General features: G+C 44.7%; 1 protein-coding gene across 3 annotated transcripts in view; it reads left to right on the forward strand.

The window, feature by feature from the left end:
• The first annotated feature begins 2,026 nt into the window (after positions 1–2,026).
• The window catches only part of PDZD9 (PDZ domain containing 9), a 225,768-nt gene continuing 209,307 nt past the window's right edge, over positions 2,027–18,487 (forward strand). For all 3 annotated transcript variants that reach the window (XM_078664204.1, XM_078664203.1, XM_078664205.1), the window contains exon 1: positions 2,027–2,175. In XM_078664204.1, coding sequence (XP_078520330.1) covers positions 2,139–2,175 — 37 coding nt within the window. In that variant the 5' untranslated portion in view covers positions 2,027–2,138. The remainder of the gene's footprint in view (positions 2,176–18,487) is intronic.

The raw sequence follows: 18,487 nt of genomic DNA on the forward strand, positions 1-18,487 counted from the left end.
GGCATCCACTCTCTCCCGCAGGGGCGCTAGCACAGTGTCCAGTGCCTGAGAAAGCGCGCGACCAACCACCGGTGGCAAGGGTTGGGTGCAGCATAATTCCTCCGTCTCCTGAATGGGGGGGTTTGAATGCTCAGCAGACTGCATTCTTCGAGGGTGTGAGCACAAAACCCCTTAAACCTGAAATCTAAAAGGTAGCCCCCTCGCCGGTGCTCTGACAGTGCACCTGTCAAAATTATGTGCGGTACCTGGAAACCGCCACTAGATGGCGTTGCGCACACTGTGCGTCTGACAGCACTGAGCCGGTGTCAAGGCGAGGGTTGGTGAGGCCGGTAAATTCTGCCTCAGTGCGCCACAAAAGGACAAAAAAGCCGCGAGCGCAGCCTTTTCCCCAACGGTGGCGCCCCACAGATCCGGGGGAATCGCGAGGACGCGCTCCACACAATCCGCGTTAAATCGGCAGTGACGGCGCAAGCAGCGCCTGCCGCTCGGCGAAGCTGCCGAAGGTCGGAAAGTAGAGAAAGCGCACTACAGAAGCAAGCGCTATTGCACAGGCATAAAATATTCCACAACAATAACGAAAAACACAGTACGTCAGAAAGGTAAATAGGAGAACCTTATCTGACGAGCAGAGAAGAGGAAGAGGAAGGGACGTCATGGCTAATTATACAACGAACGGCATCATCATTGGCTGGCAGTTACTATGGACACTGTGCCCCATGTGCTCATGGGAGTTGTAGTTCTGATAATATGTGCTGATTGTTTTTTTCTTTGAATTGCTGTTATAATAAAGAGAAGAAAGGACTGCATAATCCTCGCCTCCGTCCTGACATAGAATTACATGTGAGCATGGTCTGCGTGGTCGCTGTTGCTGTGGCCACGTCATGTGCGGCAGTTGTTTTTCATTTGGTGCAGAAGGAGGCCCGGAGCGGAGACAGGTTTGAGGGCCCCAAAATGGCAGACAGAGAACTGAATGCGGACAGCCTCATCATCTGGCTGACGAAGCGTGAGTCACGGAAGTTAGTGCACGGGGAGCTTCATCAAGTGGGAGGAGTGTGGCGGACAAGGGGGTGAGCCGCTATCCGGCACAACGTAGCTCAAGGACCGCAGAGTTTATTGGACACAGCGTCTTTCAATGCATTTCTTAAGTAGTGCTTTTAGGGCCCACCTGTACCTCTGATAGGGCCGCATTGAGTTAACCTGGGGAAGAGCGTCCACTTCATAGTCCGCGGCTATCCGCCTCAGCGAGCTCATGGAGCGCAGAGTTTATAGGGCAGTGCGTCTTTGCGTTTCTTATGTAGTGTATCTCTGCAATGACCTATTTAGCTTTTTAAAGACTGCTATTTTCTCCTTGGTATGAGCTGCAGGTGTGGTCATGTTTTGCATCAGGCATTGAGATCTACCAACCTTCTCCTGCCCTTGTGTTGGACTACAGTTGGTTGCTTCACTTCTCGGGTACCTTTAAGCGATGGGCTGCTCAGCGAGGGTTCCCCTCTTCCCTCTACGGGTGTTGTTTGTTTGTAGAGAAGGGTAGTTGCAGGTACTATCTAGGCTGGGTGGCCGAGCAATACAGCACTCCTCCCACCACGGAACTCCCCGGAATTCCACGGAGTTTCCCCGTGCTCCGTGAAATTCCGCGGAGAGAAACTCTGCGAGCTCCAAGCCTATTTGAAACTCGCAGGCCCGGAGACTGTCAACCTGACCTCAGCACCTCATTGGGATAACCTCTCCTAGCTCTAGGGTCACTATTTAAGCCCCCCAAGCAATCGAAGCCCCATAGCACGCCTCCGACCAGCTCCCCTGTCCACGGAGAGCCTATCTGTGTATAGTACATGCCAGGCGCGCAACACCCATTGGGCTCACGGGGCTTCAGTTGCCCGCCTGGTACATGCAGACAGATTCAAACGTCGCTCCCCTCCGTTTCCAGGCTACCGCACGTTACGAAAAACGTCAGCATGACGCACAGTACCAGGACGTGAGTGATTGTGACCTCACGTTTGGTCGTTGCTGGGGCACTCCTCTAATGAGAACGTGTCTCATCCCTGCTCGTTCCCTGTACGTTGAAGGTTGTTAATAGTCAAAGGAAAGCAGCAGGAGTGGATAATATGCCGTATACAGGAGTGTTGATTTGTCCTTGACAAATGGAGGGCCTAGAAGTGTGCAGAAATCCCATATCAGGTAGGAACTGGAAGCAACGGACCTGTCAGTGATGTCAGCGTTATATTATGACACCAGTGGTGACGGTATGCTAAGCTATCAAGTTGTCCATTATAAGAGGTGTCGAGCGGTGTCCATTCTGGTACTCGTGGCTTTGGTTTGCCATTAGAGATACGAATCTTCATGTACTAGATTCCTCAGGGCAAAAAAGGATTGGATGAAAACACAACGTTAGCTCTTACGAGTACAATATATTCGATGCAAGAGAGCAAAACAGGTTAATAAGCCACGGTGGGCGAAATGGGGGCTGTTGAAGGTAAACACAGCAGACCAGTTTACCAGGTGCATCGTTGATTTGCTGCTACAGTCCAGACTTGTGTTCTTTGAATTCGGAGGCATGTAGTCCTTTTTCTTTATATAATGGAATAAACAAGACTACAAGTTCCAGAATTCAAAGGAAATACATGGACCGGGGCAGCTAATGACGCACAGACCCGGGCTACTTGTCTGGTTGAATGCATTCTGGACTGGGCACAACCTTGCAGCTGCAACGAGGGCCACATTTATATAATCACATTCTATCAAGTCTTCAATTATTCTTTGAGAGTTGTTGCCACAGGTAATGTTTTTCGTCAGATATTACTTTTGTACTAGGTTGTACACAAACTTATGTGGTAGGGGTGCATACATATGCACTTGACTTCACGTTCCAGCACAATCTGACGTCCTGCAGAGGCCAGGGTGAGACAGATAGATACATTGACTGGCTATATGGTAAAGGCAGAAGCAGCTTGTCTGCCATTATTATAACAAAGCATGCTAGAGTTAATGCTTACGAAGTGGCAGAAGTGATGAACTCGAAAGGGAGGAGCAGAGTGATGGAGCAAGTCTACTAGCCTTTTAACGAATACCGATTTTAATGCATACATTCTGTTATGCCATTAAGTTACTGGTATTTGTACAGCACAGTCTTTCCCCAATTAATTGACATCTTACCGCTCAGGTCTTGAGCTGAAAGGGGTGAAGAAGAAATGCCCAGTTCAGAGACGTTTTAAAGCATGGGGCAAAGTGAGCCATTGCCTTTCAGGCCCCTCCCCCCCCCCCGAAAGAGCCAGTATTGTTCTGCAGAGCCTCCCCCTGATGACCTTGAACAGTTCATTCTTAAACAGATTGTTTTAAATACCGTTTTCCTTATGGGTGAGAGTCTACTACAGAGAATTTGCAGAGAAATGTGTTTATCTTTCATGCAACATCTATAAAAAAAAGTTTTTTTAGATCATAAACAGGACATCGCATATGAGAAATGGGAGGGGGTCACAGAGATTGAATGTCCATCTAGTCGTAATACAGCGATATTTAAAAAAAAGTGTCTAAGGAAGCCCAAGTTGCAGCTCAGCATATTTTATTTAAAGGCACTCCCTGGACCCCTGGCCAGGAAGAACCAATTCCTCTGGTAGATCTACCCTGTATTCCCTCCGGAATAGGAACCTCAGAAAGAGTGTAAGCCATAATTATAGTTGAGCGAGTCAATCTATTCTGAGTCATGATGGACATTTTTTGACCCGGGTTATAACCAGGGCCACTGGAATTATGTGGCAGGAGACGGCCAAACTATGCAGCAGGCTTGACTAAATTATGTGGCAAGAATAGCAAAATTATGTTTACGTAATGCGACACATTTTCTGATTGTTTCACTTAATCATTTTGATATTTTTACACTTGTTAACACTGTCTAGGCATAGGTCACACTTCATTAGTTCCAGTTTAACACCCAAATATAGCAATGAGCAACTAAAGAGGTGACCAGTTATACTTTGCAAATAGCCTTCCACTCTGCAGGAACAAGTGTTGCTGTCATTTTAACTAACTTTTGAACCGTTTGAGCTAGAAACAACATTTTTGGGGGTAAAATCTGAAGATTAGGCAGCAGATGATGGATTATATTCCAAATGCGGCTGATCCATAGTTATGAGAAGAAGGCCACTGCCGCAAAATCACATAATTCCAGTGGCCCTGGTTATAACCATCAAAGGTTAGAAATAACTGATCACGCTTCCTGCACACCCTGGAGCATCCAAGGTGAATAGAAGGAGCACGTTTGACATCCAAGTGATGTGAACGTTTTTGCTCCTCGGAACTGGAAAAAGAGGAGAAAACCAATAAGAACATCTCTTTCTCTGTACCCTGGTTAGTACATTCTGAGGAAAAGCAGGATTAGGCCATAGCACTACCTTCTTCCAACATGTTAACCATAGGGGGATTTCATAATAGGACCCCAAGTTCCCCAATCCTTCTATCCTATGTAGTTAGCAACAAAAAAGAGACCTTTGTTGTCAATTTTTTAAAATCTACTGAAGGTATTGGTTTAAAGGGTACACTTGCAACACCTTCTAGACCAATGGAAGATCCCAAAGTGGGGCAGAAGATCTAGTAGAAAGTTTGGAGATCGAAACTCTTTAGCTACCTCATTTCCAGGGGTTCATCTTTCCCGAACTCCCCATGGTTCTCTGAATTCTCTAACGACAGACCATTGAATTCTTAACGTAGACACTGCCAAATCCTTCTGGAACCCATCAAACAAATATTAAAAAACAAAAGATATTTCACAGGAAAAGAGAATCACACCTACATTGAAAAACTCCACACTGTTTGCAGTATGATTTAAGAGTGTTTGGGTATCGTGAGCCATGTAAAATCTGAAATAGGTGTTCTGAGATCCCTTTAGTTTGAAGCCCGGGCCTCTCAATTTTCAAACTTGTCAAGAAAGCTTTGAGAGAGGAAGATACGACAGTGCTAGAACAGGGCAAGCTAATAACGGAATTTTCCAATGAGGTATTACTGCCATCAACTTCAGCAGATGAAATAAAGAGTGCATGGCCAGAATGTAAGACATATTACCACCTGCACAGCTTCTTCTTTGATTTTCAGAGGAAGCAGAGGGATAAGAGGTTTAGGTGGGAATCCATAAAGTTGATGAGCAAGTCAAGGAAAATAAATTGCATCCTCTCCTTTAGTTACCAGTGTGTAAATGTATGAGAAAGCCGATTGATGCTAGGACTCTGCCTGAGAGGCAAACAGACTTATAAACAGTTTACCCAAACGTTTGGCATATAAGGCACAACGCCCACGTTATGAGAAATAGGTGTTGAGATGAAGGAAATACGCTGCTCAGGAGATCTGCCATCACATTCTCTTTCTCCTTGATATGTACATCTTTTAGGGCTAATAGACAACTCTCCGCCCAGGTTTCTCTCAACTGAGAAACCAGATTCAAGCAGTCTGATTTCGTCCTCCCTTGTCTGTTTACATAACACATAGCAACAAAGCTGTATGTCTTGATCAGCACATATTGGTTTCTAACACTTGCCCTAAAGTGCCTTAATGCTTTCTGGATGGCTGCACTCTCCATCCAGTTTTGAAGATTTAAAGCTCTCTCTGAGCGCCCATCTACTCAGTGTTTTTTCTGATTTGCAGGTTGCGCGCCATATCTTTGTGCTGGCATCCGCTGTTACCACCAAAGGAGAGGCAGGAAACCCCTTCCTGGAAGACTTTATATCAAACCTCCATTGTTGTGATTTATCTGTGATTTTAGTTTAATCTTCTGTTCCCAGGACATTGATGACTGTTCTGAGTACTTTAGTGGGTGGACAATGAGTGGCCTCAAGTGAAGTGTGGGCCAAAGCACTAGAACTACGCACAAGACCATGTGTCCCTGGACCTTTAGCAAAAGGTGTGAAAGGGCTTCCTTCAAGGATAACAAGGACAGAAATGTTGACCTTGAATGAAGTGCTGTCTCTTCTTGTTGACATAACATATCTATTTCTGTCTTAAACAGAGCATCATTAAAAGTTTTGGTCTGTTGAGGCACTATATTGCCATAGATAATCTTCAGCCCATGATGGTCTAGGCATGATATTCCAAGGCTTTCTCTTTGGAGGTTGCTTGAAGCCGCCAATCATCCAGATGTGGATAGACATTTTACCCCTGTAGATCAAGTGTTGCCACCAATAGAGTCATCATTGTTGATGAATACCATTGGTGCAGATTTTATACTGAAGGTAAGAACCCAGAATCAATAATGTTTGTTTGTCACAGAAAATCTTAGGTTCTTTTGATGTTCCCTCCATATAGGAGTATGGAAGTACGCATTAATTCTGTCAACCATCATCAATAATGCATTCTTCTCTATCTAGGGAATTATCTTTTGAAGTGTCTCCATCTTTAATAGAACTTTCTTTATCCAGATGTTTACCTTGCGGTAATCAGTAAACATCCTGTAACCTCTTGACGGTTTTGGCACCAAGATCACAATGGAATAGGTACCCTTTCCCTCGTTCATTCTTCGGTTCTTGTAAAATTACCATTTTCTTTATTAAATTGTGAATTGCAGCTTTTTGTGCAAATCTCTTTATCATGTTTCAGGAGCATGGTGTAATTATAGTCCTAGGTTCAGAAGTTGTGTTAGAAACTTAGTCTGATACCCCTTGTTTACTAACTGATTCATCCAGGAATGTGATGTAGATCTTTACCATGCAGCTGTGAAATGTCTTATTCTCAGACATAATGGACACTGTTGGCCACCTCCATAAAAGTAAAGAATGCTAATATTTAGAATGAGAGGAGCCACTGTTTGCCTTGATTCGTATATTTTTCCCTCTTTTTTTGTTAGAAAACTATTGTTGATGTTGACCACCCGAGGCTGAAAAAAGGTTCTACAGAGTGACAGCATGCACAAGAGGCTCAGTTCTCCAGCATTGTCTAACTTATCACCTAACACAGGTCAACACCAGTAGCTCTTCCTATTACAAACGCTCCCTCATAAATTCAGAGCTCTTCACCAGCCACTCTCAATCTTCCATCTGACACGCTAACCCACTTTTACTGTACCTGACACAGAACGACCGTTGTTCAAAATGTATTGTTTAATTAATAAAAATCATTACAATCATGAACATTTAAAAACAACCGATTTCTTGAGAAAGAGATATTACACATTTTGAACAGATACATTACAGAAATTAAAATAATTTAAAGGTATTGTGCCATACAAAACCCATGTAATCTCATATAACTACTGTTGGAAATAGCCCTTTTTGCAGGGCTATCCCCCACCTTTTTGCTTCTTCCTCCTTTGTTTTTCCTGACCTGTGGTTGTTGACTATAGGACTCTGGGCACTTTACCACTGCTGATCAGTGCTAAAGTGCATATGCTCTCTGTGTAAATTGTTATTGAGATTGGTTAGCCATGATTGGCATATTTGTCTTACCAGTAGGCCCCTAGTAAAGTGCACTAATTGAGCCAGGGCTGGTAACTCAAATGCTACTAGTAGGCTCGCAGCACTGATTGTGCCACCCACATCAGTAAAACTGAATGAACACATTAATAACAAGTGGGCACATCCGTGACCCACAACATTCAGACAAAACAACGAACAGAATGGTAAAAGGAGCAAAGCAAAAATATGTCTGTGTACTTGTAGTCAGTGTTACAGACAGAGATTGTTATAACCACACCATTGCATTTCACAATATTTTAAATGTCATATTGCATACGGGGGTTTTTTGGTCGACGATGTTTCGATGCCTAAGTTAAATGAGGGGCATCATCATCAGGACAAAAGTAAAGTAATTGTTGTCTTTAAATATTACACTGCCTTTTAACGCAATTCTATACATTTATACATTACATGGGAAAAAGGAGGAGAAAAGGGGAGAGAAGAATTACATGAAATTAGGCATGTTGTATTGGAAACTTGCAACCTCATCTCTTCCATTAAAACAGAGTATATTTATGTGCTTGTGGTGGAGAAAAAAGCGCATTTGTGGAACTCAGTGTCCAGGATTGCGAAATACAACAGGGAAATGACTTCATCGTATAAGAGGGGTGTATTTGAGTGCCAGTGATGACAAAATAACGGCGCATTGAGGAGCAAAATATCAATTCCCGTGAGGGCAGACTATTTAGGCGCAGTGATGGAGACAAGTGTTCCGAATTTCGATGTGACACAGTGACCGGAGTGAGAACGGTCGGAAAAGAGTAGTTGGTGATGGCCGGCAGTGAAGGTCTTTATACTATAAAACACAATTATAGACGGAGGCTGAACCGGGTTCCGTGGGGCAGTCATGTAGTGAAGGGCACAACCGTTATTAGTGCAGGTGAACATTAACACGGAGCATGCGACTGGGAAAAATAGAGGCTAAAACCTACGCGTATCACAGCAGGCAATTCAACGGATCAGCAGATACCATGAACAATGGAGGAATCTGGAAAAATAATGGTTGAGCATTAAAAGGGTCGAGTGCGACCGGGGAGGTGAGCGGCATGGCGTGCTACTGGTAGAATAATTACCGGTACTGCCGTGTCCAGTGTGGAAAGTCGTCTGGATTGGGAGCGTAATAGCTCGATCTGGGGAGAAAGTTCAATGGAGTCAATTACCCAGCGGGGCATGGTGGGACTAGAGTGATAAAAGAAACGGCACGTGCGGGTTACCAGATGACTTTCCACGCTGGACACGGCAGTACCGGTAATTATTCTACCAGTAGCACGCCATGCCGCTCACCCCCCCCCCCCGGTCGCACTCGACCCTTTTAATGCTCAACCAATATTTTTCCAGATTCCTCCATTGTTCATGGTATCTGCTGATCCGTTGAATTGCCTGCTGTGATACGCGTAGGTTTTAGCCTCTATTTTTCCCAGTCGCATGCTCCGTGTTAATGTTCACCTGCACTAATAACGGTTGTGCCCTTCTCTACATGATTGCCCCACGGAACCCGGTTCAGCCTCCGTCTATAATTGTGTTTTATAGTATAAAGACCTTCACTGCCGGCCATCACCAACTACTCTTTTCCGACCGTTCTCACTCCGGTCACTGTGTCACATCGAAATTCGGAACACTTGTCTCCATCACTGCGCCTAAATAGTCTGCCCTCACGGGACTTGATATTTTGCTCCTCAATGCGCCGTTATTTTGTCATCACTGGCACTCAAATACACCTCTCTTATACGATGAAGTCATTTCCCTGTTGTATTTCGCAATCCTGGACACTGAGTTCCACAAATGCGCTTTTTTCTCCACCACGAGCACATAAATATACTCTGTTTTAATGGAAGAGATGAGGTTGCAAGTTTCCAATACAACATGCCTAATTTCATGTAATTCTTCTCTCCCCTTTTCTCCTCCTTTTTCCCATGTAATGTATAAATGTATAGAATTGCGTTAAAAGGCAGTGTAATATTTAAAGACAACAATGACTATATTTTTGTCCTGATGATGATGCCCCTCATTTAACTTAGGCATCGAAACATCGTCGACCAAAAAACCCCGTATGCAATATGACATTTAAAATATTATGAAATGCAATGGTGTGGTTATAACAATCTCTGTCTGTAACACTGACTACAAGTACACAGACATATTTTTGCTTTGCTCGTTTTACCATTCTGTTCGTTGTTTTGTCTGAATGTTGTGGGTCACGGCTGTGCCCACTTGTTATTAATGTGTTCATTCAGTTTTATTAAGAAAATTGTTAAATAAATTCCTTGTCCGGCTGGACAAAAGACATAACACTTATCAGGTGTGTGATTATTAGCTCAGTATACCATTGTGTCCACGAGTAGGGACCACTGTTTTTTGTAACATGATACTGCCCAAGGTCCCTATGGCATACCTTTTGGGTTCCCTTGTCTTTCTTAAACATATTTAGCGCAACCGCTGGGTTGCAAGGGATTCAAGCTATCCCAGCCCCTTGTTTTACGAGTGGGTCCTCCCTGTCCACCTGTGTAATTTTCTATCCTTTCCCAAAAAAAAACCAAGGCATGTCTGATCCTCACCCTCCATTATACAACTTAGACTACATGAATAAAATCCTAGGAGGTCCATCGCTCCTTTCAGATGCTACAGAAACCCCATCTGGGTCAAGCACATCACTACCTGATGATCTAGAAAAACTAAGAAAAAGGAGGTACGATTGATGTTAATGATAAGACTATTACCAGACTATTTGAAATCAAACACAATTCCATTGGGCCTACAAGTACGTAATGTCCCAGGAGTTTTTACTAGTAACCCAAAATATCTAAACGGTTTCAGCTATATAAGTACAACATGTTCCAGGCACTGGATGGTGCTTGGAATTGATATCGCTACTGAAGAGCTTCAAAAGCTCAACACAGAAATTACTGAGCTAGAAAAACAAATCAAAGACAATAACACCAGTTCAGAAACCTCCAAACTCTTTGAACAACTGAATAAAACGATTGAGGACTTTCACAAATTTGAACTTAACAAAAAAACTACCAAAGTACGTAAAGACATTAAGAATTTTAGCCAAGAAAGAATATACCCTTATTTATCTAAAGACTACTATACAAACCGCCCTTTCAACGGCCCACAAAACCAAAGACCGTGGGGGAGGTTTAAGAGAAGACAACAGTTTGTTGGTTTTTCAGACAGTTCAGCAGACTCCTCTGGACAGTCAGACCAAAGTGATAGTCCCGGTCCCTCTAACCGTCCTTTTTTAGAAGGAGGCCGAGGCTAGCCGAGAGGCAGAGGGAGGCCACCCCAGACATGGAAGAAATCACCGAACCCTCCAGGCAAGAGGTTCACACCCCGCCAACATTACCGTTGGTAGACATACCTAACCAAAATATGACTGAAACCGACCATGAACAAAGCTGCCTCCTTCCAATCTTCAATCTAACCAACCATACCCTATCTAGCAATGAAGTGTCACTCCTGAGCAAAGGCCTCTCCTTTGTCCCGACAATACGCCCCAATTTCCAAGACGCACAAATAGAACTTCTGAGATTCTTCAGGAAGATTCGCTTACACAGCTTCTTTGCTTTCAACCCATCCCCTCCCACCCATGGCAACACTCCCTTCAAACCCCGTCTAAATTCTCCCCAACTGGTGGTATGATCCCGGCGAAGATACCAATTTTTGAGAAATTAGTACTCAAAGATCTAAGCCACCTTGAGAACCAAAGGTCCATCATACCATACAACATCACGCTTGAAGAAAAACAAGCAATCTCCTCCCTCAAAAACAACCAGTCTCTCATAATAAAACCTGCAGACAAGGGAGGGGGTATTGTGATCCAAGATCTAGAACTCTATAAACAAGAAATATTACGTCAATTGAGCAAAACTGAGCACTACTGCAAACTCCCTCGAAATCCCACAACAGAGATTCAGAAAATGATTAGTAAGGTTACCACAGAAGGACTCGATTCAGGTTTTCTGTCAAAAAAAGAATTTGATTTCCTCAATACCTAGTCTCCCCGCATTCCTGTCATCTATTGCTTACCCAAAATCCACAAAAACCCTCTATCCCCTCCAGGACGCCCCATAGTTTCTGGTTGCGGGTCTGTCTTAGAGCCACTGGGCCACTATATTGACTATTTCGTAAAACCCTTTGTACCCGAAACCCTCTGCTATATCAAGGATAGCATGAACATGATTAACATGATAGAAGAACATCCCTTTGACCCCACATCCAGCACCATGTGCACGCTGGATGTGGAGTCACTATACACCAACATCCCACAGTATGACTCTTTACGTGTGATAGAAAAGGTACTTGATTCAAGGACACGGCCTCACAATGTTCCATCCTTGTTCATCCTACAATTACTTGAAATCTGCCTTACGAAAAACTATTTTCTTTTCGAGGGGCAGTTCTATGGCCAGGTCAGGGGCACTTCCATGGGAGCAATTTTTGCCCCTAACCTGGCCATTCTGTATATGGACCACTTGGAGACCAATAACATCTTACACACATCTAATCCTTTCCACAATGGCATTGCCTTGTGGAAACGCTATATAGATGACATATTTATGTTATGGACCGAATCCTCTGACAATCTCTTACTGTTCCAACATTGGTTGAACAACAATAGCGGAGGTTTAAAATACACCCTGTCCACCAGTACTGAATCCATCGCATTTCTAGACTTGGAGATAAGACACACTGATGGTCGTCTTACCACCTGTCTACACCGTAAGCCCACAGAGCGAAACACTCTGCTAGAATACAGCAGCCCCCACCCCAGGGCTTTACGGGACTCACTCCCCTTTTCCCAGTTTTTGCGCATCAGGCGTAACTGCTATTTTAAAGAAGATTACTTCACAGAGGCCAAAACACTCAGTAAAAAACTCAGAAACCGTGGCTATCCCAGGAAATTGGTACGTCGCTCCCTCAAAAGGGCTTGGTATTGCCCAAGAGAAGCCCTCTTGGAACCCAAACAAAAGAAAGAACAAGATAGGCTAATCTGTGTGACCACCTTTTCCCCTGTTTCCAATGCAGTCAGAAAAAGTGTGTTGAAACACTGGCCGGTTCTCAATGCAGGTCAACTGACTCTGGACCGCCCCATGTTTGCTTTTAAAAGAGCCAAGAATATAAAGGACCATCTAGTGAGAGCATCCCTACCACAGCAACCCCTCAAAACCACAATAAATGATGCATGGGGTCTGCCGCCACTCTTGGGCCATTCAAAATGTGGAAACTGTGTATGTTGCGACTCAACCATTGAAGGCAAATCTTTTGAGTATGGAAATATAAAATTTGACCGCAAATACTTTTCTAACTGCAACTCTGCAAATCTTGTATATGCTATTTTATGTCCATGCATGCTCATTTACATAGGCCAAACAAGCCAGAAAGTGAAACTACGAATTGGCCAACACAGAAGCAGGATAAGGTGCAAGACAGCTAATGCACCACTTGTTGAACATTTTTCAGAAAAAGGTCACAGTGACAAAGACTTGGTATGGACTGTGATAACAATCATCAAACCCCCTCCTAGAGGAGCAGACATGTCCCTTTTGCTCAACAAGGAGGAACTCCATTGGATCGTTAAAACCAACAGCATCAGGAATGGCCTGAATCGTCTGGAAGATTGGACCTACCTACTGTAAACAAAGCTTACATGAAATAACCCTCTAAATATTATTCTATGTACTGCAATGAGCCTGATTAACTTGAACTATGTTTACTCTTTTCACAATATTCACCACCTTAAGATGGCCGCCGCGTCTGCACACCATGACTAGAGGTTTCACTTCCCTAGTCCTTTTTCACTGTTCACAGCCTAACCGGCTCTCACTTCCGCAGTCCACCATCGCTTTCTGCAGTCCACATGGTCCTTTAAAAACTTGCCACACGTGAGTTCTCTAACACCAGAACCCCACCATCCGCCACAGCGCCGCCAACTTCTGCATGTAAGTAACCCGCACGCGCCGTTTCTTTTATCACTCTAGTCCCACCATGCCCCGCTGGGTAATTGACTCCATTGAACTTTCTCCCCAGATCGAGCTATTACGCTCCCAATCCAGACGACTTTCCACGCTGGACACGGCAGTACCAGTAATTATTCTACCAGTAGCACGCCATGCCGTTCACCCCCCCCCCCGGTCGCACTCGACCCTTTTAATGCTCAACCATTATTTTTCCAGATTCCTCCATTGTTCATGGTATCTGCTGATCCGTTGAATTGCCTGTTGTGATACGCGTAGGTTTTAGCCTCTATTTTTCCCAGTCGCATGCTCCGTGTTAATGTTCACCTGCACTAATAACGGTTGTGCCTTCACTACATGACTGCCCCACGGAACCCGATTCAGCCTCCGTCTATAATTGTGTTTTATGGTATAAAGACCTTCACTGCCGGCCATCATCAACTACTCTTTTCCGACCGTTCTCACTCCGGTCACTGTGTCACATCGAAATTCGGAATACTTGTCTCCATCACTGCGCCTAAATAGTCTGCCCTCAAGGGACTTGATAATTTGCTCCTCAATGCGCCGTTATTTTGTTATCACTGGCACTCAAATACACCCCTCTTATACGATGAAGTCATTTCCCTGTTGTATTTCGCAATCCTGGACACTGAGTTCCACAAATGCGCTTTTTTCTCCACCACGAGCACATAAATATACTCTGTTTTAATGGAAGAGATGAGGTTGCAAGTTTCCAATACAACATGCCTAATTTCATGTAATTCTTCTCTCCCCTTTTCTCCTCCTTTTTCCCATGTAATGTATAAATGTATAGAATTGCGTTAAAAGGCAGTGTAATATTTAAAGACAACAATGACTATATTTTTGTCCTGATGATGATGCCCCTCATTTAACTTAGGCATCGAAACGTCGTCGACCAAAAAACCCCGTATGCAATATGACATTTAAAATATTGTGAAATGCAATGGTGTGGTTATAACAATCTCTGTCTGTAACACTGACTACAAGTACACAAACATATTTTTGCTTTGCTCCTTTTACCATTCTGTTCGTTGTTTTGTCTGAATGTTGTGGGTCACGGCTGTGCCCACTTGTTATTAATGTGTTCATTCAGTTTTATTAAGAAAATTGTTAAATAAATTCCTTGTCCGGCTGGACAAAAGACATAACACTTATCAGGTGTGTGATTATTAGCTCAGTATACCATTGTGTCCACGAGTAGGGACCACTGTTTTTTGTAACATGATACTGCCCAAGGTCCCTATGGCATACCTTTTGGGTTCCCTTGTCTTTCTTAAACACACCCACATCAGTAGCCCCAAAGAGATGTCTCAGGCCTGCCACTGCAGTGCCTGGGCACAGTTTAACTGCCATGTCGACCTAGCCAGTGTACCCACTGGCTAGGCCTGACCCTTCCCTTTTCTTACACATTGGACACCCTTATGGTAGGCCCAAGGTACCCTCTGGGCAGGGCGCCGTGTATGTGAAAGGTAGGACATGTACTAGTGTGGGTAACATGTCCTGATAGTGAAATACTATTAAAAGGCCATCTTGCCCATGAGACAGAATGGGGAATGCTGTGTAACATGTTTACCTGCATATCTTCCCATAGGAGCCAGGTAGAAAATTGGAGTCTGGTATCCCTGAACTCAGAATTTAATAACACATCTTTAGTAAAGATGTTTTTTAAATACAGTGTTTGAAAATAGCACTTTTAGAAAGTGGCTATTTTCTTGTTCAACCTTTCTGTGTCTGCCTGTTTGTAGATTGCCTGTCTGGTTTGAGAGTGACAAGGGCTGGGGTGGCTCCAGAAGTCTGGTTGAGTCAGCACTAGGTTGAATAGATCTATCTGCATTTGGAGTGGTGGGAGGAGTAGCACCTGGGCCTGATGAAGGCTGTCCTTGCCTTCCACAATGCTGGTTCCGACCCCTGTGGTGTGTCTGATGGCCCTGACCCACACTCACAAAGAAGGAAGATGTGCACTGGCAGAGTGCCCCCAGAACTGGTGTGGACTGGGTCCAGGACCCCTCACACATAGAGAACAAAGGCTTTTGATGTATAAATATGAGAGCTGAAACCCCTGAAAGTTAGACTACTTTGTGATAAAGAGGAATCCCTGCCAAAGAAGATCAGCTGAAGATACTGAGAAGAAGTACTGCCCTTACTGTGTGTCTGGGGTTGGCCTGCAGTTGCTGTTTCTACTAAGGAGAGGACCAAGGGACTTTGCTGTGAGAGGCGTCCCCTGCTTGAAGAAAGACTTTGCTGTGTGCTGTGTCCATCTGAAGAAAAGTCTCCAAGTGCCTGAGAAGAGCTGGCCTCCTGTTTCTGAAGTCCCAGGAACAAAAGGACTTCACCCCCAGCTTCCCTGAACTTCCTTGCTGGGAGTTCCAGGCTGCCAGGTGGACCTGTACCTGTGTGTGAGGCCTTTTTAGGTCGAGCTCGACCTGCATTCAATGCGAAGCATTGATTGCTGTCTGCTCGACAACTATTGTCAGCCGTTTCTGGGAATGTAGACACGAGTCAGACGCGCGCTTTTCCATTCTCAGATTTGACCGCGGGAGCGCGCTTCTGAGACGCGCTTGCGCAGACGCACACACAGCCCCTGCTTTCGCTTCGCTCGCATGCACTAATGGGGCACACACACACAGCCAGCCCCTGCCCCCTGCGTGCACACATACACACGCTGCCACCCCCCCTGCTCACACACACATACAGACGCGCACACACACAGACACACACGCATACACACGCCGCCGCCCCCAACCCCCGCCCCATGCACCGGGAGATCTGCCATACCCCCGAATCGGTACTTACTGGTTAGGTGCCTCCTCGTACTTCGGCCGTCTAGAGAGTCAGGCTCCTCTGCAGCTCCGGAGGTTCCGGGTGGAGGAGGCAGTGGTGGGAAGGCGGGCCCAGCTTCAGGGGAAGGACCGATGCGTCACGACTGCTCCTGGGCCATCCACTCCGTGGGCGCGGGCTTCGCGGAAGACGGGAGTCCCGCTCCACTACAGGCGTGACGCTCCCGAACTTCCGGTTTCGGGATGCGGGCCTGTGCTGCAGTGCCTTATATGCACCAGAATGTCCACATACTGTTGTTTACCTCTCAAGGTGTTACAAGATGCTAACAGATTTACTTTTGATCAGGTAAGCATTGTGCTTTAAATTCAGCCTGTTTTCACTTTGTAGAACCGTTACTTGTCGTGTTTTCGTCTTCCGACGCACACAAATGTCAACCTGGTGAGCCCATCTGTGAGCAGTTGCGTGCACGTTTATAAAAAGAGGCAGCTGCTGTGCTCAGACTGTAGACTGCCACCAGTCGAAAATCTGCCTGTTATAATGTTTGATGTTATGCGCACTCGTGCTGCACGTTTTACAGAGCTGAACTCTGTTTACCAAACTAAAACGCTGCAATGAAGCTGAAAGATCACCTCTCAGGCGAGGAGACGAAAACACCGAAGAGCTTTTCGGCCCTGTGCTGCACCGCCGAGCGCCAGGCATGAGAAAGGTACGCTGCTGTGCTGTGAGGCCACGTGGATTCTGTAACATGTAGTGCCGGGATCACGGCCTTGTGCGTAGTTGAAGCATAACTGAAGCAGTTGTGAGGTGAAAAATAGGAATTCTGGGCCAAGGGACTTCTTAAAATGTCAGTGTTGTTATAGTTTCCGGTGTCGGGGTGAAGCATGCAGTTGTTTTTGTGAAGCCAATAACATTTGTCTTTCTGTTTTATTTTTAAATTGTGGTGAGTAAGAATGATGATTGATATTGGACATCTGCGGGCAAATCATAACACAGATCTTGCTTTCCGACGTGTTTTTTGTGCAAAGTTTACTTCAGTGACTTTGAGTTCTTATGTGTTGCTAGAAGAATTATACTTACGTGGGAGTTGGGTTTTCCGAACTGTCCATTAACATGTATAGCATGGGGCAGGTAGAACGGGCGGGCTGGTGGGGGTACAAGATTCTTGCGATGCAGGGAGGTGTGCGCTCTTCCTGGGAGCGTCTGTGCCATGTTTCATTTGCAAGGAGCCGTGAAGTGACGTGCTCCACATGTTTTAAGCCTGTCACACAAACAAGACGTGTTATTTGCCCCAGGTGATTACACCGGCTGTGCAGTGTAGTCTGGCAGTCACAGTGATGGCTGGCTTACGGGTAGCATCATACCACGACTCCCACCCAGCAGTTTGTAAAGCAGACAAACCGACAGAGAATGTCCTGGAAGCCCCTGCAGCTTGTAGAGGAGATGAAGTAATTATCGTTTTGAAGAAAAAAAGCAGGGTGCTGACGGTAGCAACTGTAGTAATTTAAGCGGAGTTGTCTTTTTGTTCCACATTTGACGATACATACTTTAAATTACATGGTAGGTCTGAAACGCGCAAATGGAAAAAAACATGGTAATCCGCACGACTCAATTAGGCAACTACCAGTGCTCAAAACAAAAGGGATAATGTTGCAGCCTTGGTGAAGTCGAGGTAGAGTGCTTTTCAGTCTTATAAAAGATAGTGTAATTATGCCCGTTCCCATGTAAAAAAGACCCTGACAGATTGTTACCATCTTTTAAACAGCACAGAAGTGAACAACACAGTGACCTGACATGCACGTGCCTTTAAATTCAGATGTTTATTCTTAGAATATGCAGTGAGGTTACAGCAGTGTGGAAAAGTAAACACACGGAAGAACAGATGTAATGTGAACCGCCCCCTCATTTCACTGCCATGTTTGGTATGGTAATAACGCCAGCCTTAAAGTTATAATTTCCACTATGTGGGGAAAAAACCTGGTGACTTGTCCAGCTTACATATAAAAGAGCTATGTTGAGCGAAAGGCTTCCTTGAGAGAACATTAAATGCCCCATTCGGTTGTTTAAAGTCACACCACAACAGAAAATTCATTGCAACAGGGGCCTTCCTCAATTTGGTGGTCATTCTGTCACTGGGATTTATAATTCTCAAGACAATTAATGCCGAACCATTTTCTATCCATATTTGGCAACTTTACCTACAACTTAAAGAAAATAACTTTTTGCACAGCACTTACAAAGTGTGGCCTATAATATATTCCCAAAAATATTTTCTCCTCCTGTGCCATAACAGATAGTGTCTAT

This window comes from Lissotriton helveticus, chromosome 10 (assembly GCF_964261635.1).
Source record: "Lissotriton helveticus chromosome 10, aLisHel1.1, whole genome shotgun sequence".
Lineage (NCBI taxonomy): Eukaryota > Metazoa > Chordata > Amphibia > Caudata > Salamandridae > Lissotriton > Lissotriton helveticus.